This window comes from Meles meles, chromosome X (assembly GCF_922984935.1).
Source record: "Meles meles chromosome X, mMelMel3.1 paternal haplotype, whole genome shotgun sequence".
NCBI lineage: Eukaryota > Metazoa > Chordata > Mammalia > Carnivora > Mustelidae > Meles > Meles meles.
In genome coordinates, this window is record NC_060087.1 from 98729935 (window position 1) to 98755090 (window position 25156).

The following is a 25156-nucleotide window of genomic DNA, read 5'->3' on the forward strand; positions in this document are numbered from 1 at the left end:
GTTTTGTAACAGTACTGTTAGGATTAATAAAGTTTCTGTCATCCCACCAAGTGTCCTGGGTTCTCTTAGCCATTAGAGTATCTTAGCAAACGAATTGGGAAAAAGAACACTGACAGAATCAAAGATACTCTACTTGCTATGAAAGGCGAACCATTTCCTCTAGGGCTTCATGAAAGGGGATTTTTCAAGGTGCTAAGTGTCGTCCTTTCTGTCTCCCTTGGTGTCTGCCTTGGGGAATAGGGTGCTCCCAGATGTTAGTTAATGCTACACCCTGACTCACAGTCTTGGAAGCTTCCTGAGTTGAGCTTTCTGATTAAAAAAAGATGTTTGCGACTCTTGTCTTAGTAGTTTTTAACCGGACGGTTTTCTCGAGGATAATTTGATAATTAAGAGTTAGAAGCGTATCTTTTTAGTCCATTGGAGGAGGCATTTAAAATTTCCGTCTTCCTCTCTAGTATCATCAGATACTCCTCGGGGTTCGAGGCTGACTTAATTCTTCTCCTTCCAAGCACCGAGTTTAGAGTTTCGCACTCAGTGCTTGGAGAGGGTTTCTGTAGCCCTCCTTCCTGAAGCCTGATGCCGTAGCTGCCAGTGAGTGAGGTGACCGGCGCCATTTTCAGTCCATAGCCATTGACAGGAGTATTTGAGATGTAGCAGTTGCCTCTTCCCTCCATAAAGAACACCCTGAAGATTTTATTGGTTGGGTTTATTAATTTAAGGCTGCATTTGTCTACTTAGGCATTCCTTTTACTGGGTTACAAACAGGTAATTAGTTGCCTCATTTTTCATCAACTTCCCAGCTTTCTCGTCCTCCTTTTCCATGGTAACTGAAGCTCCCTATAGCCAGTGAAATTCTGGTATGTTCTCTCCCATTACAATTAACTCCTTTAGAACATTGTTAAAAGCAGATTCGCTAATGATGTCTCCAGAGCTGAGAGCATTTGGTGGGGCGGGGAGGGCTGCTGTTTTAAAAATAGAGGCATGTGTCATGATGGCGTTCTTGCCGGCTTCTTTTGAAATACTGATTTCTTACCCACTGTTTTTTGTTTTCAGTTATTGCCAAAGCCTTTTGTTTTGAATTCTGTGTTCAATAGTAAGTTACAATTGACTTGCAGTATGAGCACTTGCATGTCTCTGATGTGAACGTGCTCCCCTTGGAACTGCATGTTGGGTTGTGAATTTAAAGCAGCTTAGAGCAGTAGTTAACTATGATGGGTTAATTTTTGAGATAATTTACTGGCCAGGATTTTAATCTACTAGAAAGAACGGACCTAAATCGTGAAGATCTGCAGTGTGGCCAGTATTATTAAGGACAAAATTGTGAAAGTGTCTTTGAGAAAAATGATCTTAGGGAAATACTTAATTTTGTAGGTCTTGAAATGTCGCAGGTTGTTCCATCCGAGCTGCTGGAGGCTTTTAAGGGAGAAGGTTTGATTCCCCTAGTATATTCTTAAAAAGTAAATGACATGCATACTAATTTTGGCATCGCTAGGAATTTTTAGAAAATATTAATGAGGACATTTTAGGTTAAAATGTACGTTTCTTTCTAATTGGAAGGAATCAATATGTTTATACTCGTTCATTTTTTTTTAAGATTTTATTTATTTATTTGACAGACAGAGATCAGAAGTAGGCAGAGAGACAGGCAGAGAGAGAGAGGGGGAAGCGGGCTCCCCACTGAGCAGAGAGCCCGATGCGGAGCTCCACCCCAGGACCCTGGGATCATGACCTGAGCCAAAGGCAGAGGCTTTAACCAACGGAGCCACCCAGGTGCCCCAGTATACTCTTTCATTTTTCAATCAAAAATAAAAGCCTGGAGTCCTGGAAAAAGGAAGTAGCTTCCCCAACATTACACAGAGGACTAGTGGCTTTTTCCACGTCGTTCCCTTCTGTTCAAGTAATTTGAAATGTGAAGGACAGTAAAATAACCTGCCTGAAGTTTCAGAATGATACCGCCATGACCAGACTGAAAGACGGGTGTCTGAGCAAATGTCCGTCCGCTTCCATCTGCTTTGTCACTGATGAGGCATCTTAGAAATTGTCAAAATATGGGTAGATTTTCGTCATCTGTGAAAAAGCAAGCGAGTTATTCCTATCAGGTGTTAACGTAAGGAAGTAGAAATAAACATGTTCTTGCATCTTGGGGTTTTTTATTTAAATTGCTGCATAAGAGGTGCTAATTGCAAAGCAGCCTACAGACAGAATCAGTTTATGTTAATTTTGGAGAAGAATATATATAGGGCAGAAAAGAGTCCCTAAGTTATATGTACACTTCAAATGTTAAAGTTAAATTTAATACCCGGATTTTGTTTCTTCTAAGTATCTTCAAAACGACATTACTGGATTTTTTTGCCTACAAGGTAATGGTGGGGTTTTTTGGGTTTTGTTTTACCCGTATCTTTAAAAAGACTGGTATAGCCCTTCCTTTCAGCAGAGATGTCTGCATTAAACTCTTGTTTTCACAGTGAGAAATTTGCTCTTGCATAATGGCACTAAGTTGTTGACCAGTTCTAGGACTTTGGCTAATAGCACCAATCTCATCAGATGAAATCACTTCATATAAGTAAAGTGCTTAAGAACAGTGCCAGGCATATAGCAAACGCTATGTAGATGTCAGCTATTGGGGGTAGCGATTTCTGTTTTGTTTTGTTTTGTTTTGTAAAGCAGTGTTCTTTTCCCATTATTACTAAGCTCAGGCCTACAGCAGATTCCAAAAAAAAAAAAAAGAAAAGAAAAAATTCAAGTGTACTACTTTGGAAACACTTTGGATGCAAGCCTCAAACCCCGGAAGCCAGTCAATATTTTGCAATTCTTTCTGAAATCTTTCCTTCCTCCTAAGTTATTATGCCTCTGGATTGCTTTGTCTGGCTGCTAGTCCTGCACAGAGCTAGAAAGGTGACGAAACTTTAAAAAGGAATAAGATATATATATATATTCCATAAAGGGGGGGGGATGCATAGAACCAGAGCCACAGGGTCCCCAGGAGTTTGCTCACGCATGACAAAGTCAGTCCTTCCTCCTCGAGGGAAAACGGGAGAACAGTGAGCTCATTAGTATCACAAGGGGCAGCTTTGAAAAGATTCATTGAGAAGACTTCAGCACAGTAGTTGGCCTTGTGTTATCTCTGATTTCAGAGATTCTTGTTAAGCCAGGGTTTTCTACTCAAATAACTCTATCATCCGCTGGAGCAATTCTTCTCTAACGTAGAAAACAAAATGCAAGTTCTCCTGCGGTGAATCCATTGAAGAGAGGTAAATCTTCAATTATCCCTTTTAATTTGCCTTTTTTTTTTTTAATCTACGCAACAGAGGAAAATACCGTGAACCTGAAAGTTTGAGCATGGCTGGAAACATTTATTTAAAAATATTTAGAAAACGAAGGTCCTATGACCTCTGTAAGGCAATTAAAAATTAACTGATTTAATTGCAACTTTGCTTTCGTTCCCAAGCATGAGCTTAACTACAGTGACGTAAATAATTGCATTAGGATATTACACAGTAGACATTCTTTTTTTTTTAACTTATTATTTGTATTGTTCCTTTTTTCCATGCTATATATAAATTTGCATTTATTTTTCAGCTGCAGTTGTGATCATGGAAACCAGCCTAATTTTTAGAAGCAAATGATCTTGAGACAAAAATAGGCCTAATAAAAAAATAACTTTTCATAGGTCATTTCTGAGGCAATAACATTTTGTATGCTTTTCTTTTTTGTCATGCAAGTAAGTGATTTATGGTACCTCAGTCATGAGGGAAAGCACACATTTCAGATTTTAATTTACTAGACAATGTCTAAATGAAGTGGAGTTCAGAGTGGAGTAGAATGGTGAATATTGCGTTTTTACTAAGCAGATATAAAGTTCTCAAAGGGGAGTTATGGGAACCAAAAGCATCACAGTGAAGACTGCTACATTCACTGGTCACCATTTTATCATATAATCTTGGCTCAGAAGTTAAGGTAAATGAAATGAAAGTTGGATTTAAAAAATCAGTGCGCATGAAAATAATTTCCATCGTTTAGAAATTGCCCAGAGCGCCTGAGTAGTCCGCTCTACAGTATTGATACCTAACAGGAATCCATATAATGGCCAGAAAGGAGGGAAAATGATTTCGTTGGCTGTGTGCAATATTTAGAGTAGTCTTTGTGTATGTATCTATAGACATAAGTAGACATAGACACACTCGCACACGTGCACACCCATTCTGAAATTCCACCTCTGACATTAACAGGTAGAGCAGAGAAATCACAGCTCTGAAAATTAAGCTTGATCTTGTGGAACTTAACTACTCCCTAGTTTCCTAAATAAAATTGGGTTTGTAAGTCCAAAGAAGGTTAGAATTTTAGAAAGGCAAGAGGAAAAAGCATGGCATGGAGAGAGGGCCACCCACAACACCTGTAACAGCTTTTATACCAGTTACAGAAAGTCTCTCTCTCTAATTTGGATTAATGGATTAGTGGATTAATGACAAAAAGGTTCCCTCCTGGGAAACCTAAATAGAAAAAGGCCCTCCCAGCTTTTGGACTGATGTCTTGTGTAGGACACAGGGGTTGGTCAGCGGCACATGGGGCTGGATTTCAAACTTATCCTCGTGCCTGTTCTCATAGATACAACCTGAACTGCTACATATTGTGACCCTGGTCTATGAACTTCAAACATGGGCTCCTGAGATGTGTGTGTGTGTGTGTGTGTGTGTGTGTGTGTGTGTGTAACTGTCAATAATGCCAAAGGCCTTTGACTCCTGTTCTGTTTGTTCAGCAACTCTTCCATTAGGATATTATGTTTCCTTCTGTAAGTCCACTTATGTGTTATAAACACCTTTTTAAAAAAAGATTTTATGGGGCGCCTGGGTGGCTCAGTGGGTTAATGCCTCTGCCTTCGGCTCAGGTCAGGATCCCAGGGTTCTGGGATCGAGCCCCACATCGGGCTCTCTGCTCGGCAGGGCGCCTGCTTCCTCCTCTCTCTCTGCCTGCCTCTCTGCCTAGTTGTGATCTCTCTCTCTGTCAAATAAATAAATAAGTCTTTAAAAAAAAAAGATTTTATTTATTTAGAGACAGAGTAGGAGAGAGAGAGAGAGCACACATGTACAATGTGGGGGCCAGAGGGAGAGGAGGAAAGAATCCGAAGCAGACAACCTGCTGAGCATGGAGCCCTGCACGGGGCTTGATCTCACGACCCTGAGATCATGACCTGAGCTGAAATCAAGAGTTGGACACTTAACTGACTGAGCCACCCAGGTGTGCCTTTTAAAGAAATTTTTGTAAGGATGCTACATCTTTCTCTCATTTTACTGGAAGTAGCTACTTTTTAGCCATGTGCATTGGTAGATCAGAAACAACTTTGGGCTTAGGTGAGTTCCAGGATTTAAAAGTATATAGTTAGTCCTGGGACACCTGGGTGGCTCAGTCCCTTGGCCTTCCAACTGTGCATTTCAGCTCAGGTGGTGATCTCAGGGTCCTGGGATCCAGCCCCGCCTCTGGGCTCTGCACTAAGCAGGGAGTTTACTTGAGGAGTCTCTCTTCCTCTCCTTCCCCCCATCTCTCCCCACTTGTGCTCTCTCTCTAATAAATAGATCATTAAAAAATATAGAGAGATCTTTAAAAAATATGTAGAGCTGCATAGTCCTTTAGAATATCCATTCATTCGATCAGGCAGTTAGGAAAGGGTAAGAAATCTGCTTTGTTACCACCGCTTTGTACAATTAGAATACACACATTCATTTTGTTCACCATGTTCTTCATCATGACGAGAAGCTAGGTTTCATAAACACTCAAACAAGACAGTTACTGAAAAGCCTCTTTTTTGTGTTTATTCTCCAGGGCTGTCTTTTTGCTGCCAACGCAACCCATTTTTTCACCTTCTTACTCTGTAAATTTTGATTGAACAAGCCCTTACCATTGTACCCCCAAAAGAGGTTTTTTTGGTTGAATCATTAAATTTTCGTCTTCCTTTGCATTAAGAATTGTGGTTAAAGAAGGGGGATCCTTCAGCTTTTTCTCTCCAGGGAACGAACAAAGCCTTACTTGTTGGTAGAAAATTAGCAGATTTACCTGTGCCTTTGAACCACACTAGTTGGCGGCTTAAAGCGGATTCAATGCATGTGGCACTTAACGTTTTTGACAAGTGTGTGCAATTGACGGTCTGGCTTCATTTTCAGTAGCAGTATTGTAGTATTTATTTAGCATCTTAAAAGTGCAAGCCCAGTTTTCCATCTCCTTTTAAGACTCACCACCCATATGGGAAAATGTAGGTGAGCGGAGTCTAAACGAAGATAGAAGGGCTTATCGTTGCACCTAATTTAAAACAAGCTGTGAATTAACAACATATTTTCATTCGTAGATTTTCCAAGAGGTAAAAAGCAGCGATATTGCTAAAACCTTCCGCAAAGCAATCAACAGGAAAGAAGGGATTTGTGCTCTGGGAGGCACTTCCGAGCTGTCCAGTGAAGGAACGCAGCATTCTTACTCAGGTAATAATAGTACGACTTCCATGTGCATCAGGGTAACGCAATGACCTAAGGAGGGGTGCTAGAGAAACATTGCTTCCTAATTAAGAATACAGCAGAAGCCCACTGTGGTGTGTATTTAGACCTGGGACTAATACTTGCTGTAACGGCATTATAAGTATTTATCGTATGGCTTTGTTAGCTTGCAAGACATAGTATATGATGTGAGCAATGATCGGCTTTATTATAGTAGAACTCTACAGGAATGTAAGTAATGTTTTTTAAAGAATTTGGTAACTAACTTTCCTGAGGATCGGTTAACCCTGCTCTCTCTCTCTCTATTTTTTGCTATTAATTTTGTACTTCATAAGAGCCATGTTGTATTCAAGTATCTGGGTTTCCAAAGGGGAGAACCCATGTTTGTGACACGTTAACTTTCAGTACTACTGTACAGATTATTTTAGGCTTTAGAGTCAACCTAGAATGTGAACTAATTTCTTGTCATTCAACATGACTATAGAGGAAGAAAAATATGCCTTTGTTAACTGGATAAACAAAGCTTTGGAAAATGATCCTGATTGCAGACACGTAATACCCATGAACCCGAATACTGATGACCTGTTCAAAGCTGTTGGTGATGGAATTGTGCTCTGGTAAGATGTTGGTTGATTTTGTGTCCCGATTTCCAAAACAGCCTTCCACGTAATTGATATATTACTGGTTTCTGGGTGCTTGACGCCTTCAACTCGGGAAACAGAACTGAAAGTCTTCTGGGTGTGTCTGAGAAAGTACCACTAAGACACAAATCTAAAACTCACTCATTTAGACTGGGGACCGCTTTATAAGGAAGCTACTAGCTTCCGATTTCTGCTGAAGTGCAAGCAGAACATGACAACTTTGTTGAACTTAAGTATGTGAGTGTCTACTTATTTTTAAAGTACCATAGCTTCAAAATAAAAAGAAGGCTTCCTCTTCAGTTCTCATTCTCCAGTGACTTAGTTCTGAAAACTGTGTTGGTCCTTGCTGCCCCAGAGCCAACAGTACCTTGGTAGAAAGGATGTAAGATGATCAGCACTTTGTCCCATTGATGATCTAAGAGCATATGCTCCGTAATCAGTCGGCCTGGGTTCGTCCTCTGCCTCTGCCGCTCAGGAGCTTGTAAGACCAACCCAAATGCAGTCAGAATATTCAAACCCCTTTGCATTTCATGCTGCATCTACTATGATCCCCATTAAAAACCATAAGATAATCCCGTTTCGTCCATGTATAAGCACTAAAGAACTAATTCTCCCATGTGTTTTTGTACAGAGAGATAATCACATGATGCTGTTGATTTGATGTTTAAATCTGACATAGGGGCACCTGGGTGACTCAGTCCATTGAACGTCTGCCTTCGACCCAGGTCATGATCCTGGGGTCCTGGAATTGAGCCCCACATCAGGCTCCCTGCTCAGCGGGAAGCCCGCTTCTCCCTCTCCCTCTGCAACGCCACCCCCCGCCCCTGCTTGTGCTTTCTCTCTCTCTCCCAAATAAATAAAATCTTAAAAAAAAAAAAAAATCTGACATGGAAAGAAGCATGGCTTTCCCTGTGTGGAATCACATATTTTGGAGCAGTATTATAAACACCTAAAGTGTTAGTGTCTTTGTCCAGATTTTACCGGATGAGATTCTACCCGAAGAAATCACAGATTCTAGTCTAATTAGCAGGACATTTCTTTATCTCACGACTGAATTAGCAGTACCAAATATCGTGCCTGGCTCATCATTTAGGCTCTCAATAAATATGGTGAATGAAAGAGTCTCGTGCTCAATAAATTTACCTCCTTGTGAATAAATGGTCATTCTTATTTGTGAATTTTACAGTCGAGAAGAGACACAATTTCCATGTGGGATTTTATCTGTTTTTAAAATGTATGCAGTAAGGTTTTTTCCAGTATCCAAGTTATTCGTTTTTACAAAATGATGAGAAAATACAAAAAATTAAAATGATAAAATATGCCCCAATCCCCAACTCAGAAATACTCAACTACTGTAAGCATTTTGGTCTTTTTTTTTCATGTGCATTTTTCACATGTATAGTTTTTTTGTCTGTGTGATCAACATGATAAAAGTCATATATTGCACTGATTTTTTTTCAGATTATATGAGAGACATGTCATGTGCCTTAAAACGTTTGTGAATATTTACAGGCTCTTTAAAAGTAAACTAACTCCCTGCTAATTTGTGTTTCAGTAAAATGATCAACCTTTCAGTTCCTGATACAATTGATGAAAGAGCAATCAACAAGAAGAAACTGACACCCTTCATCATTCAGGTACAAATGGATATCCCTGCCCTCTTCGGGGCAACGGCCTTGTGAGATCCTATTCTGTAGCCCATCAGTTCTGCCCTTCATGTCTTCCCATTTAATTCTTCTAACAACTCTTGAGTTTAGGACTATTACCCAGCTTTGACAGAAGAGAGCTGGGACTCAGGCTCCTGAGCTTGCCTAAGGTTAACATTGGAACTGAAGTTCAAATCCAGGACTAACTCCAAAGCCCTGTGTTCTTCTCATTACATGCTGTGTTCAGGCATGCAGAAATAAGCAAAAATATTTAAGCTCTTAATTAATTAGCATGCTTAAGCAATGGAGCATTTTTCTTGTCTATCAAGTGAGTATCACACTCTGAGATAGCAAAATTCCCTCGGGCAAGAGCACCTCTTGGGACGCAGGGATTACAGTCCTAGAACTTTTTTCAGGTGCGTGGATTAGACCCCTCTTTTAGACATTTTTAGAAATACAGTGACTCTGGTGCCTGGGTGACTCAGTTGGTTCAACATCTGCCTTGGGCTCAGGTCATGATCCTGGGGTACTGGGATAAAGGGACTCCCTGCTCAGCGGGGAGTCTGCTTCTCCCTCTCCTTCTGCTGGTCTCTCTCACGCGCACACTCTCTGTGGATAGATAGATAGATAGATAGATAGATAGATAGATAGATAGATAGATAATCTTGGGGAAAAAAGTAGAAATACAGCCACTCTTGGGGCACCCGGCTGGCTCAGTTGGTAGAACATACAAGTCTTGATCTCAGGGCTATAAGTTCGAGTCCCAGGTATAGAGATTGCTTAAAAATAAAATCTTTAAAAAGAAAAAAAGAAATACGACCCTTAACCTGCATGGAGAACCGGACTCTAGTCACTCAGCCTTTTCTTTTCGTGACAATGTCCATGTACTTCAAAAGAGACCAAATAAAAATACCAAGTTAACTTCCCACGGAATTCTGGAAAAGACAGTAACAATAATAAAGCTGAGATTTGTTTTAGCTATGCCTTTAACACCAAAGTCTGGAGTTCGTTGTCTGGACTTTGTTTTCTGTGGATCATGTGCGGCTGAAATTAATTTTCTCATTGAGCATTATTTTCAGTAAAGGGGGTAGACTCCTAAAAACTGGAAAGGTCAAGAAGCAAATGTGTACGTTGGCTCTCTTGCAGGAAAACTTAAACTTGGCCCTGAACTCTGCTTCTGCCATTGGGTGTCACGTTGTGAACATCGGTGCGGAGGATTTGCGGGCTGGGAAACCACATCTGGTTCTGGGACTGCTTTGGCAGATTATTAAGATCGGGTTGTTTGCCGACATTGAATTAAGCAGGAATGAAGGTAATGGAACACAGTCATTATTTTGAAAGTTGTTTATTGGGTATTTTTCCTGATCACACAGACTGTCGTGCTTTCACTTAATTGAGGCGATTAGATGATAACTAGAATTAACAGAAGGTAATGCTATAGTGTTGTTGTGGAAAACAGTCTAATTACAACTTTTCGTCTTTAGTAGTAATTCACATTTGCCTGGTGCTTTAGAATTCATTTTATAATAAAGACACAAAAGCACAGAGTTTAAGGAACTTTCCCAAGGTCCCCAGTCTGGGTATCTTTTCATTTCTAATCTCTCTGCCCAACTCCCGCCCCATCTTCACCCCTGGATTTTGAGACTTCTTCAGACTAATCTACCCTACCCTTGATGGTCACATCTTCTGAACTTCTTACAACATGGGGTTTCCTGTCACACCGTGGATTTGTAGATTCTATAAGCACACACGATACAATTGTCTTTTGTCCTGGGCAATTCTACATGATCCTCTTCCTGCAAAGCTTAAACTATGAACCACCACTCCAGATATTCCTAGTTTATTCCAGAAATCGCACTCTCAATCCTTGTCACTTCTGGGAAATATCTCTTTGGGTTCTCAGTCTTTTCAAGGTCCCCCAGAATGTCTGTCAATGGTTTTATTATTTTGCACATTGATCCATGATGAGACTTTTTTGCACTTCTGAGACTTGCCCTTGCCTTTGTTTCAGTCTGCTCAAAGGTACCTATATTTGAACTATATTTGAACAAAGATGATTACTCTCATTGCTGGCCTTCTTCACAGTGGTATTTGTCTTGTTAAAGAAGCTGAAGTCCAGGGACACCTGGGTGGCTCAGTCGTTAAGCATCTGCCTTTGGCTCAGGTCATGATCCCAGGGTCCTGGGATCGAGCCCCACATCGGGCTCCCTGCTCGGCGGGAAGCCACTTCTCCCTCTCCCACGCCTCCTACTTGTGTTCCCCTCTCTGTCAAATAAATAAAATCTTAAAAAAAAAAAAAAAAGCTGAAGTCCGTTCTGAAAGGCAAATACAATCACATTGGCGTGTGGAATAAATCAAATAACCTTTCTTTGACAAGGTCTCAGGTGCACAGATGTCAGGCTGTTTAATCCTCTCTGACCTCTGACGTGGTGGGGATGGGGAGCAAAAGGAGGGTCTTGGACAAGTGACCTGCTGCTTCTACCCTTGCTTAAGTCCCTCAGCATCAGAATGACGCATGAGGCAGAGTCCATGAGAGATGAAATTTGCCTGATAAAGGTATCACTTAGACCTCTTCAGAAATCAGGCAGTTTCAGTCTTCTTGTTCAAGCGAAACCTTTTATTTCAGGGGAGGTAATTACTGCATTAGGGGCCACACGACATACTCCTGCAACCATGCCGGAAGTTCAGCTGTTCCCCGTGCAGACACCCCCTGCTTCTACCCAGTACCCACAGGGAATACTTAGCAGGAACCCTTGGCTTCTTTACATTCAATTCAACAACAAAAATAAACTGAGCAGCTTTTACATGTTAGGTGCTATAGAAAATGTTAAGCTAAATTATATCCCTTTAAAAATAGATTTAACCCAGGGCAGCTGGCGGGCTCAGTTGGTGGAACGTGGGACGCTTGATCTCTGGGTTGTTGGAGCCCCATGTTGGCTGCAGAGATAATTTTAAAAAATAAAACTATTTTCAAAAATAGATTTACCCCGGGGCACCTGGGTGGCTCAGTGGGTTAAAGCCTCTGCCTTCGGCTCAGGTCATGTTCTCAGGGTCCTGGGATTGAGCCCCGCATCAGGCTCTCTGCTCAGAAGGGAGCCTGCTTCCTTCTCTCTCTCTGCCTGTCTCTCTGCCTACTTGTGATCTCTGTCTGTCAAATAAATAAATAAAATCTTTTAAAAAAATAGATTTACCCCTTCGAGAGTCCATTAATTACATTTAAATATAAGTACCATAAGGTTCTATACTCCTTTAGTCAAAAGGTTAAGTATAAAGGTGCCACCATTTTAAACATCCTCCCCCAGATCTCTAATTTTAACATAATTAAACAAGGACAGTTTAGGGGTCGCTTGGGTGGCTCAGTTGGTTGAGTGTCTGATTCTGGGTTTCAGCTCGGGTCAGGATCTCAGGGTTGTGGGATCAAATCCCAAGCCGGGCTTTGCACTCAGTGGGGAGTCTGCTTGTCCCTCTCCCTCTGCTTCTCTCCCTGCTCACTCTCTCTCTCTCAAATAAATAAATAAAATCTTAAAAAAAAAAACAAGGTAAACATGTCATAATGTAAACTGTTTTAAAAGGTGTAACTTATTTGCCATTTGGAACATAAAGACAAATAAAATATAGTATATATTTCCTATATATTCTCATAACAGTATCTTTATCTACATCATCATATAATTATCTACTAATATTATCTACTATCTAAAATATCTACTAACTAAAATATCTACTAATATTATCTACTGTCACTAATAAATACTTTTATTAGAGTATTTATTATTAATAAATACTTTTATTAGAGTGACAGTACCTGAAATGAGGAACTAGATCAGACCAGTTATTGTTCCTCTGTCACCTAACAGAGTGTCCAAAGAACGAATGAACTTGTAATGACCATTGTCATTTAATATCTTGGTTGTGGGTTGTTTTTTCCTTCTAGCCTTGGCTGCCTTACTTCGAGATGGTGAGACTTTGGAGGAGCTTATGAAGTTGTCTCCAGAAGAGCTTCTGCTCAGATGGGCAAACTTTCACTTGGAAAACTCAGGCTGGCAGAAAATCAACAACTTCAGCGCTGACATCAAGGTAACCATGCAAAGAACCGTGATGCCTTTGGGCGTGGATACGATGGCTTGGGTGACTACCAGCCAGACAGAGGGAAAATCCTGCCAGGATATTGCCAGGCCTTGTTGGCCCTTGACCCTGATGGTAGATTTCAGGAGAGCTGAAACCTAGAAGGTACTCTCCTTCTGTGGCAAATGGTCAAAGTATTACAGTCCTAATGCTTTCTGTTCTGCTCCTTGTTAAACATGGAGTACCAAAGGGTGGGCCATGACCATTCTCTTCCTAACTGCCCTTCCCAGACCTCAGGGCACCTGTTAGTAAATCCTGGGAGAGAGAGAAAGGGCCCCAGGATTCTCCTCCCCCTTTCTTACTTGCCTTCTTTCTATCATGTGCTCCCACCGTTAGCCATTGAGTTCATGACGGTAGTGATGAGCTCTTACATATGGCTGCCTCTCCTACCTCAGCCCTGCCCTACAGTCCTCCTACCAAAGCCCACTTCTAACCACAAGGCCTGCCACATAAAAGACCTTCAAACATTTCTTGTGTTACATGTTGGTGTTCGTGTCTCAAAGGCAGTAAGGAAAAAATTAGCAGAGGAAGGAGACATTGGTAGCTTCCCAAAGAGGGGGCCCAAAATTAGGATAGCAAAAATACCAAAAAACAAAAAAAAAACCCCTCATTCATTTACTCCACTCTCTCCCAAATCTGAGTGTTGGGACACAGGGAACAAATTCAAGGATCTTCACCAGATGTCACTGACCCACAGGGCTATGAAAACGATAGTCTGGGATCCTATCGATATGCTCAGTGGGGAGAGGGAGCCTTGGGATGTTTACATTACTGATTCCACCAGGGACAGTTAAGGATAGCTCCCAAATTACAAAACCAGCAGGGCTTTCACCTCTTCTTGTAACTTACACAAGAAGTTTGGTCGGGTATATTTTTGCTTTATGCACGAGCCGTGTTCCCAAAAACCACTCTTAAATGGATTTTCTGTTTGGGACCCCTTTGAAATGTACAAAAGGAAATATTGTTTAGAAATGGAGCCTGCCGTGGATCTTTTTAAAAAGCAGAGGATTGTTCAGTAATGTGAAAAAGAAAGGCTTCCATTTGGTCTATACTCCCAAGTGTAATTTTGCCCTGTAAAGCCCTTTCTGGGGGAGAAGACCCTACTGGGTCTGCTCTTTTTACCCACTCTTGTCAAGGGCAGAGGATTAGATTATGAGCTGCTCATGCACCATTAGGAAGAAATTGTAAGCACAAGCGCTTTCACAACGGTAATGCACGATTACGGGAAGGCAAATCCTGTGCCTGCTAATGGCAGGATCTATCTGGCTTTGCATTTCGTGAATGGCTCTGAAGTAGATTTCACTGGGGTGATTTTCCCCTCTTTGAGAGTCATTTCCGGCATTCTGTATCCACCTCATTCAGGGAACTTCTGTAAGATTAGCAGCTCCCAGAGATCCGTATTTGGTAGGGTTGGGGCTGAACCCAGTCACCTGTGTATTGAACAGCTTCCCCCAGGGGATTATGGTGCCCGTTATCTACAGAGTTTGCTAGGAGAGACGTTCCTTATAAGTGTGTCTGGACTGTCAAGGTTCAGTAACAGAATCTGATCACTGCTGGGAGGGTGGTCTTCCAATTCAGCAGGATTAAGGAGTCTTGATCCCAGTTTCTGTCCCCTCAAGGCAGACACTTACTTGACATGGTTGAAGACTGTTATGAAGTGTTTGCCCCGGTGCCGTGGTTTTCAAGTTGTCCTCTGTGGAGGGTCCACACAGCCTGAATCCACCTAGCCATGTAAAACCATTCAAACAATGGATGAGTTCAGGAGCTTAAAACAAAAAGGAAATCTTCAGGGGGCACCTGGCTGGCTCAGTCGGTGAAGCGTCCGACTCTTGATCTCAGCTCAGGTCTTGATCCCAGGGTCGTGAGTTCAAGCCCTGCGTTGGGAGCCTAGTTAAAATAATATCTTGTTTGGTTAACTATATTTAGGTCATACAGGGGTATATGTTACTTCACCAACTCAAGTGTTACTCACTTAAAAAATGTCATTTAAATTTACAGTTAAATACATCTTTAACCTAGCTAATCTCTTCTCCATAGGTTATGGTATATATTGTGTTTTGTAATGATGTAACCTGTCTATTTTCTCTTTCCCTACGCTTCCTGGATTTCTGCTCCTCCTTTCTTTTCTTGCTTGTTTTATCTGCCAAGCTTATTGACTTCAGTAATTCAGTGAAGGTACAGAACTAGTTATGTGTTTACTAGCTTTATTGTATTGGCAATGTTAATCAGTTATAAAGTCATGATAAAATCCAGTTATCCATATTTGAGGCAAAAAGTAGGCCAGATGGCTGGACTTTTCTGGGGGAAAGATTTGTTAGATTAGAAGACAGCGATTTGTGCCATATATTCTCCCAAAATCCCGTGCAAATATCCTTCCAAACATAGGACAATGGGATACATTCATTCTTTGTAGATGTGATCTCACTGAGATTTTCAATTCGTTTATAGGATTCCAAAGCCTATTTCCACCTTCTCAATCAAATTGCACCAAAAGGACAAAAGGAAGGTGAACCACGGATAGATATTAACATGTCAGGTTTCAATGTAAGTATAAGTGTTCATTTGAATTCTACAGTCTTACAAAATGATTGTCAATTTCTTCTCAAAAACAAGAATTTTTATAATTGCATGAAATGGTGTTAAAAATTTTGAGCGTTATTTTAAAATTTATTGCTGTGGGTATAATTCAAAGACCGAAAGATGAGCTTTGGTTATTTTGGTAGTTTTTTAATGGGTTCCATAACGATGGCGGTATTGGATTGTATTGATTGCATAAAATATTCAAAGCCAGGGTCGGGAAATAAGTGCTAGAAACTAACCTTTTCCAAGTGTTTGGATTATAATTACAGTGAGAGATGTAATGACAAGATAGTTGTATATGCATTTGTAGTCTTTGAGTGTTGAGAGTAACATGACTATGTTTACAAACTGCAGATCGAACTTGGGGACTCACTCATGGACCATATTCCCTGGTTATATCACTGAGTTGTTCAGTGACCTTGGACAGGTTTCTTCGCCAAATTGGATCTCACTTTGCTCATCCATAAAGGAAGGAGTTGGACTAGACAATTGAGTCTTAAGTTTCTAGGATCCCCTGCTGTGTTCTTTGTGCCCATTAGGTATAGAATGCATTGTACTAATTTAGAGAATCCATGTTTCTAGCCCAGTAGGCAGTAGGATCGAGTAGATAACATGGGCTAAACCACTTACAATGCCCGTATCAGAACTTTATTTGTAACAGACTTGTGTTCTTCTATTTCTGTCTGGATGTGGGATGTGAGACTCTTTGGTTCAGGTGACTTGGTATGGATCAGGAGCTGTCCTGTGCGTGGGGCAGCTGTCCGCGCGGGCTCGCCGGGCGACCTTGGGCCTGCGTAAATGGCACCAGTATGCTAACTGGTGCTGATTTTAAGACCGCTCTTCTCTGTTCATTCTTCCCTGGTTGATCTTCAAACACTCCTTTGTCTCTTCCCTCCCCAGAATCCTTCAAGGTTTCCCCATCGACTCTAGACTTCAGTCTGAAGTGTTCTGCTTAACATTTAAGGCCCTACATGGTCTTGCTCCCTGTCTGCTGGCGAGTGCTCTTCTTCGCTAGTCTCTATCCGCACTCCCTCCCCCAACACTCATTTTACCTCTGAACCTTTGCTCACACTTTTCCCTTGTTGGTCGGTGTCCTTCTTCATCTTTTTCAGCTTTATTACTTTCTTTAGGGCCTAATTGACTGATGATTGATTTTTTTTTTATATCCATTATCACATCAGGTTTTCTCATGATCCTTTGTAATGCTTTCTGGTCCTGTCCTATACTCCCCCATCCCAGGCAACCACTCATTTGCTTTCTTTTGCTTTATAATCATTTGAGTTTTTATAAGTTTTATGTAATGGACCCCTACAGTATGTTTTCTTTCTTTTTTTTTTTTTTTGTCTAGCTTCTTTCACTCAGTGTGATATTTTGAGATTCACTCATGTTGTCACATGTATCATAAATGCATTCCTTGTTTATTGCTAAATTATATTCCAGTGAATGGATATACCGCAATTTGTTTACACATGTACTTGTTGATGAGCATTTGGATTGTTTCCAGTTTGGGGCTATTACAGATATAGCTGCTATTGAACATTCATAGAGAACTCTTTGTATAAATATATGCATTCATTTCTCTTTGGTAAATACCTAGGAATGAAATGGCTGAGTAATCGGGTATGTTAGGAAGCAGCCAATTCATTTTCAGTGTGGTTGTACATCTTACATTGCTACCAGCAGTATACAAAAGTGCCGGTTCATCCATATCCTCACCAGTACTTTAGTGTGGTTAGTCCTTTTAACTTGAATCATTCTAACAGGTGCCGAATCATCTGTCATTGTGGTTTTAATTTGTATTTTCCTAATGACACATGGTGTCGAACATTTTTAATGTGGTTATTTGACATCTATGTATCATCATGTTCATTTTGCCCATTTTTAATTGCATTGTTTGTTTTCTTATTAGCAAGTTTTGAGTGTTTTTATGTATTTTGGAGGCAGTGTCTTGATTGGATATGTGATTTGCAAATATTTTCTCTCAATGTTTTTTAAAGAACAGACATTCTTATTTTTGGCAAAGTCTGATTTAGTCATTTTTGTTCTTTTATGGATCATGCTTTTGGTGTTGTATCTAAGAAATTTTAGCCTAACATAAGGTCACTAATATTTCTTCCTATGTGTTCTCCTAGAAGTTTTATGTTTGAGGTTTTACCTTTAGAAATATACTATGTTTGGGGTTAACTTTGCATATGGTGTGAGGTAGGGGCTAAAGTTAGTTTTTCATATATATTTTTATTTGATTATTTATATTTCATTATTTTATATTTGACTATTTAAAGTTGGTAAATAACATAAAGCAAACAATACTAAAGTAATAACTGACAGGTTACAAGAAATAAAATAGGCTCTATGAGAGGAACTCACTATGCTCAGAGAGAACCCTGAAGAAAGGTTGAATCCCACGCAACTGCCCATCCGCTAGTGGTTACTGATTGTTTTGCAGAAGGTAACAAGGGTAACACAATTAATACACATTGTTCTGGAGTCTTGTACAATTAAGGCACCTCACTGGGGGTTAAAAAACTAATTAAAGATAGCATCACCCACTGAAGACAAAGCTAAGATTATCAAATTATACATTCTGGGTGGCTTTAGTTTAAAAGTAACATTCTTCAAGTTTCATTTATCTTTATCTCTTCTTTTCCCACCAGATTGTAAAACCCTTTCTCCCATGACACTGTTCCGCAAAAGTACTTACGTTTGCCCCTGGGCAAAACTGTACCATGTATACGTAGGAAGTGCCCAGACTGCCACTCTGTTCCTTTCCAAGTGTAGGTCACTAGAAACATCCAAAAGCACCCATTCCTCCCACAGCTCCAGGCTTTTTACTTGTAGCCTGGGGAGGTGGGCATAGTGGGTGTTTGAGAAACTACACTTTTTACATCGGGCTGAAATGATTGGATAACTTAAATTCTTCACCAAACCCTGTGTTAATCCAGAGCTGGGCACTCATCTTTTGGGGTGGGTTGGAGGGGGTGGGGAGGAATGGGGCATAGGGGGACGGGTAACAAGTTAGGAGTCATGGGAATTAGTTGGAAGTAAGTATTCTTTACAGAAATGAGCAACTCTGCTTCTGCCTGGGTGGAAAAGTTAAGTCAAACCATAACCAAAAAAAAAAAAAAAAAAAAGAAGAAGAAGAAATCCTTGCAGAGGAAAACTACAATTTGAAATACGCAGTTTAAAAGTTTAAACCTGAAATTAAATTATTGGAAACTGCTATTCTTGATGATTATCTTTTAAATATCTTCTCATAATTTCTCTACCCTTTTCAGTCTTACACCTTCCTTAGAGCCCAGTTGAAAAATCTCAACAGTTTCAGCTTTTTTCTTGATGAGTTTTCACAGGAGTGATGTAATCCCATTTGAATTAAATGTACTGTCCTTCGATAAATGATCTGGTTCCACCTAGCGTGCCTTTGGGGTACTGCACTCAAATACCACCACCTTTTTTTTTTTTTTTTTTTTTTTTTTTGCTGTTGCATTCAAAACAATTTTATAATAAGTACCATATGTCGGCTAAGAGAAAGTAGAATTGTATATCCAGTCTATCATTGTAGGGGAAACAGGTCTATGTTTTTAGTATAGCCTTTTAAAAGATGGCTTCTTCTTTTACTTCAACAGGAAACAGATGATTTGAAGAGAGCTGAGAGTATGCTTCAACAAGCAGACAAGTTGGGGTGCAGACAGTTTGTCACCCCTGCTGACGTTGTCAGTGGAAACCCCAAACTGAACTTAGCCTTTGTGGCTAACCTGTTTAATAAATACCCGGCATTAACCAAGCCCGAGAACCAGGACATTGACTGGACTCTATTGGAAGGTAATTGGAGTTTTCTCGCATTCTAATGTGTGGGACCACATTCCAGAAATACATAGGCCACGATGATTCTAGGATCTTGGCCTAATACATTTCCTTCCCCACTTTCCTTTAGCAAATCTCTGCTGGAAGTAGACCCGAGGGCTGAGTCAAAAGTGCAGCTGATGGAAAGGGATGATACTGGGAACCTTAAGTAGTCAAGGTTCACCTAGCTTAAGGCCACTTAGTAAACCAGTTTTATTTTAATATTTTAGAAATAGATCACCTTCTAAACCCCTCACCAGAAAAATGTATATATGCATTAAATTTGACCTATTAGTCTATAATATTATGTCATTCTTCCACAGTCAGACTAACCAGACAGAATTAACCCCAGTTCCTTTTCTATTCACCTACTCAAAAAATCATAATATAGGGGGCCTGGCCAGCTCCGTCGGTATTGCATACAACTCTTGATCTAGGGGTTGTGAGTTTGAGCCCCACATTGGGTGTGGAGATTACTTAAAAATAAAATCTTTAAAATGATTAATGTAGGGCAGTTATTTGAGTTTGGAGAAGGTAGAGTTTACCTTTTCCAGATTATAAATGCATGAAGTGTAAGATTCAAAAATGAGCAAATGTAATAGTCATTCCTTGAATATCCACTGACAGGACTATAAAATTTTTAAATTTTATGCTTTTCAAGTTTCATGTAACTTGCAGCTGTAATATAGGCATGTCAAAAAAGTGCTTGTGTGTAGCTTATAATTTATAAATATGTAGAGGGAAGGTGTAAATTCATGAATATAGAGGGTTCATATGCTCACTGCCCCAAAATTTGACCCCCCAAATTTCTTTAAAGGTAAAACCGATAACATCAGTTACTTTTGAGGTATGGGGATTTGGGGAGATATGGGGAAGCCTTAGAAGGGGGAGCAGATTATAAAAAATTCATAAATCTCTAAATTGTTTAACTGGTTATAAAGTTGTATTCTTCAATATTAAAATAAATCAGCAATTTTTTTTAAATACGCCTATACCTAGAGAGAATGTATTTAGAGGAAATATTTGGAGATTCGTATTAGAGAAAACCTCTAGATTTGTACAGAGGAAATGAATTCATCTTAGCTAGAACTAATATTATAAGCACGTATAAAAGGTGTTTAATTAATATCTAAATTTTGTAAATATTCTTAATAGGAGAAACTCGTGAAGAAAGAACCTTCCGTAACTGGATGAATTCTCTTGGAGTTAATCCCCATGTAAACCATCTCTATGCGTAAGCCTTTCTACTGTTACTATCAGTTAGGAACAGCGTGAATGGATGCCGCAGAAAGAATTATAGCTCTAAACATTTTCTAGATGTTCATTTACACTGGTCTTTGAGGTCGGAAGATGTTGAATGGTGACATCCATTATCATTTTTCCAAATACACAGAAGCCCAGATTCTTCCTTTACATGATCATTAAGAGAAAGAGTGTATGAATGTCTTTCTGACACCCTACGAAACAGATCCTTTATGTTTTGTAACAGAGACCAGGGAAAGACTTAAGTGCACTGTCCGTGATGTCCTGAGGCCTTTGTACTCACTGTTCTCTCAGCCTGGAACGTTCTTGTCCACCTGGAATGCCCTACTCCCTTACTGTCCTCAGATTCAGACCCTGACCAGCACCTAATGCTCTGTAACCCTAACCCCAGTTCTTTTCATCTTCATAGCAAGTATATACGCCCCTAAATCAAATTATCTATCAATCCATAACTTGTTTATTGTCACTGTCTCTGAGTCTGGTGTAAGGCCACAGGTTTTTGTCCTATGTGCCCAGCTTCTAGAGTCGTACCTCGCAAACCGGAAGCTCTCAAGTATTTTAAGTGAACGGGATGGTGTTAGCTCTATTTTTAGCGCAGACTGCTAGAAAATGTGAGCCGTGGGTCTTATCTGTGGTCTTATATGTTTCAGTTGCCAGTGTACTGTTAGTATGTTTAAGGAAACAAAGGCCCAGCTGTCTGAAAACACTGATGAAATTCTTCTTATTATTTTATTCTTTAGCGACCTGCAGGACGCCCTGGTAATCTTACAGTTGTATGAACGAATTAAAGTTCCTGTTGACTGGAGTAAGGTTAATAAACCTCCATACCCGAAACTCGGAGCCAACATGAAAAAGGTAAATTGGAAGTTACTGCATACAATTGTGACAGGCAGCTGTTTCCAGTCCCAGGTCTTTTCTTTTGCTTGGGAAACTGGCATCTGAGCTTCCTGAGAACAGGAGCTGTGTCTCACGTACCCCGATGTGCTAAGTACCCAGCGTCGCGTGCGCTCAGTACTCGCTCATGTGTACAGATGAAGCCGATGGGAAAAAATCCTCAACCATTTGCTTTTTTGTGGGTTTACAGCTGGAAAACTGCAACTATGCTGTTGAATTGGGGAAGCATCCTGCCAAATTCTCCCTGGTTGGTATCGGAGGGCAAGACCTGAACGATGGAAACCAAACCCTGACTTTAGCTTTAGTCTGGCAGCTGATGAGAAGGTATGGCACCCAGTTTTAGCCGCTCAAGCACCTTTGTCCTGGCGGTCTGTGATCCGGCCCTTGTCATTTTCAGATAGACATGTCAATGACTATGTTTTTGGAAACGTTTGGATTTAGTTTGGAAACTTTTGGATTTAGACCCTGAAGTGAGCTTGAGTAATGGATAGTTGCAAAAATGCTGAACAGCCTGTGTATCCGTTTGAAAAAAGACCTCTTAGCTAGAGTGCTGACATGCATTCATTACACCCGAGTGCCGGCCGGAGCACAACTGCCTTTAGATCACGGCCACTGTCAGACTAGAACAAAAGGTGCATTTTGGTTTTTTTCCTCATGAAGTAGCTTGGGACCTCTTCTTCCAATTCTCCTTCTAGATATACCCTCAATGTTCTGGAAGACCTTGGAGACGGGCAGAAAGCCAATGATGACATCATTGTGAGCTGGGTGAACAGAACATTGAGTGAAGCTGGAAAATCAACTTCCATTCAGAGTTTTAAGGTAAGAATTGCATGTTAGACGATCAACTGTTCTGTTTGCCAGAAAGGATCAGTAATTTGGAAGGACGGCCTCTGGTTGGTTGGTTAGTGTGATTTAGTGTTGGGCTAATGGCGAGCTTCTCTTCACCCCCTGGGCTTGGTGCGTGGCAACTTGATACAAGTAATCACGTGTTAACTTGTACAAACCAGAAACTCTCAGATTTATTGTCCTTTGGCACTAGGACAAGACGATCAGCTCCAGTTTGGCCGTTGTGGATTTAATTGATGCCATCCAGCCGGGCTGCATAAACTATGACCTTGTTAAGAGTGGCAATCTGACAGAAGACGACAAGCACAATAATGCCAAGTAAGAGACACTGACGATGACAATGATTAATACCCATGGGCTTTGGGTAGCCAGGCAGCTCTGCATTCTCGCTCAGGTTCGGCCACTTTATGAATGGTGGTGCCCTAGGAGCGCCTGGGTGGCTCGGTTGAGCGTCTGCCTTCGGCTCAGGTCGTGATCCCGAGGTCCTGGGATCGAGTCCCGCATCGGGCTCCCTGCTCAGTGAGGAGTCTGCCTCTCCCCCTGGCTCATCCTCTCTCTCTCTCTTTCTCTCTCTCAAATACATAAATAAAATTTAAGAATCTTAAAAAAAACAAAACAAAACAAAAAAAGAGTGGTGTCACCTGCGGGAAACCTCTCCAAGCCTCAGACCCCTCATTAGTACATATGGGAGCAATAATACTTATCTTAGAGATTTTGATATGAATACAAGATATAAGAGCCTAGACTGTGCCTGACGTCATAGGCACTCGATCAGCATTGCTTTAGGGAATTACCAAAATAATATACTTTATCTGACAACAAAGAGAAAATAGGCTAAGAATATTCATGCCATAGATAAGAATATTCTTCTGTCTTGCTCTTTTTCAAAATGCATTATTTACGGATGTCTTTTTTACTGTGCACAGATCCCCTTTCCTACGTATGTTGAGTTTATTATCTTGTTCCCTAAATGAACAGGATGCTTAAGCCTCCACTGAAACTATGCCTTGAAAGTTTCTTGTGCCTGGGTAGCTCAGTGGGTGAGGCATTTGCCTTCTGCTCAGGTCGTGATCCTGGGGTCCTGAGATCGAGCCCTATGTCAGGCTCCCTGCTCAGTGGGCAGAAAATGATAATGATAATTTTTTTTCTCATCTTTGTATCACATCAGCTTCAAAATTAATTCTTGTTGCAGAAAAGGGGTGAATAAAATCATCCCTAAGTCATAGAGCCAAAAACCAGGTGTCACTTAAGAGTGACCTCAAAAACTAAAATGGTACCGCTCCGAAATTTCAATATGAAGTTTCACATCCCAGCCAAATGATTTTACAAGAGGAAACAGATGTCTCCTGTCATGTCCTTGACTAACAAGAGGTTCGTCTTGATTTTTGTTTCCTCTGACAATAGGTACGCGGTGTCAATGGCTAGAAGAATTGGAGCCAGGGTGTACGCTCTTCCAGAAGACCTCGTGGAAGTAAAGCCCAAGATGGTCATGACTGTGTTTGCATGCTTGATGGGCAGGGGAATGAAGAGGGTGTAAAATAACCAGTTCGAATAAAAGCAGCCTTGCTCCCACGTGCATGATCAGCAGGTCAGCTCTTTCCAGGGGAAGTGGTCATGGCTTAAAGAACTGATGGTCACTGCAAGGACTCATAGTTTTGATGAACTTGAGAGCTCACAGGGGAAGAGTTTTAATGGCAACAGCTCCTCTTTCCTATAGTCACAGTTGGATTTGTCAGGCACACCTGAAATGCACTCACGGCCAGATCATTTACTCTCTCCTCCTAGATCGCTGCCCGTGACATTTCCCATTGCTGTATGTCGTTTCTGTGTATCTTTGCCGCCCCCTTAGAATGTCCGCCTCTTGGGACTTGCTTAGATGATTGGATATGAAGACCATTAGACCCTAACTTTGCTTTTCCATCCAGGATGCTAGTTCTTATTCGAGAACCGGGCTCAGAGGGTATCTGGATAAGAGTATCCTTTGCTTATCTCTGTAGTACAGAACATTGGCAGAATAGAAGCTTTTCATATTCTTTTATTCTTAAGATCAGTATCTTTTTACAGTATTCTTTCTACGTGATCTTTTTTGTACATTTAAGAATATTTTGATTACATTAAATAAGACTGCTGATTTTGCTACTTTTTTTAAGGGGTCTCCAAGTACGTAAAAACCATACATTGTAGGTAGAGAAAAGGTGTACCTTGATTTTGCATCTACTCTCCCACACCCAAGCTGTAAACAACTGACATATTTTGTCTTCACACCTTTGTTCCATATATGCTTATTTGTTTTAAAAACTTGTATCGTCAAACTCTCTCTTTAGATTTAAAATGCTGTTGAATATGACACATTGAGGAGAGAGCGTGCTCAGAACGTAGACAGGAGACGGTAGGCCAAGCATGCTAAGTGTACCATAAATTTTCTAATTTTCCACCTAAAACAAGGAGATGTCACTAAAAAATAAAATATGTATGTAGGACGTAATGTACTCTTACTTTGTCAAGCTGTTTGCTATAGTTTCCAAGATCATAATGTTACTCTAACTCTGAAAAGTGATGTAATCTGGTAGCAATGTATTAGTTCCAATAAAGGCATTTACATAATAAGTAGTCTCCTCGTGTTTCCACCCTTCGTGGTTTGCCAGTCATGTTTGCCAGATTTTCTCCCCCCGATGTTCTCTTTTTCTGATGTACTGTACAAAATGATGTCGGTTCAATCTAAGCTCTTGGAGCTGAATGAAGGAGAGCCCCAGTGCGGTCAGAGGGCCTTCTCCAACTTACTCTAACTTCCTTTATCCGGTTCCTCCCTTTTTCTTTTTTTCCCTCACTCCATCTTTCCAGT

General features: G+C 40.6%; 1 protein-coding gene across 3 annotated transcripts in view; it reads left to right on the forward strand.

Moving 5' to 3' along the window:
* PLS3 (plastin 3) overlaps positions 1-24653 on the forward strand; it is an 84734-nt gene extending 60081 nt beyond the window's left edge. For 2 of the 3 annotated variants that reach the window (XM_045996256.1, XM_045996257.1), the window contains exons 5-18: positions 6338-6467; positions 6964-7096; positions 8676-8757; positions 9913-10078; positions 12701-12843; positions 15040-15066; positions 15340-15435; positions 19095-19290; positions 20467-20545; positions 21315-21429; positions 21659-21792; positions 22164-22287; positions 22508-22632; positions 23719-24653. In XM_045996256.1, coding sequence (XP_045852212.1) covers positions 6338-6467; positions 6964-7096; positions 8676-8757; positions 9913-10078; positions 12701-12843; positions 15040-15066; positions 15340-15435; positions 19095-19290; positions 20467-20545; positions 21315-21429; positions 21659-21792; positions 22164-22287; positions 22508-22632; positions 23719-23851 — 1683 coding nt within the window. In that variant the 3' untranslated portion in view covers positions 23852-24653. The remainder of the gene's footprint in view (positions 1-6337; positions 6468-6963; positions 7097-8675; positions 8758-9912; positions 10079-12700; positions 12844-15039; positions 15067-15339; positions 15436-19094; positions 19291-20466; positions 20546-21314; positions 21430-21658; positions 21793-22163; positions 22288-22507; positions 22633-23718) is intronic. The other variant, XM_045996258.1, reaches the window with a different exon arrangement.
* Positions 24654-25156: the final 503 nt, after the last annotated feature.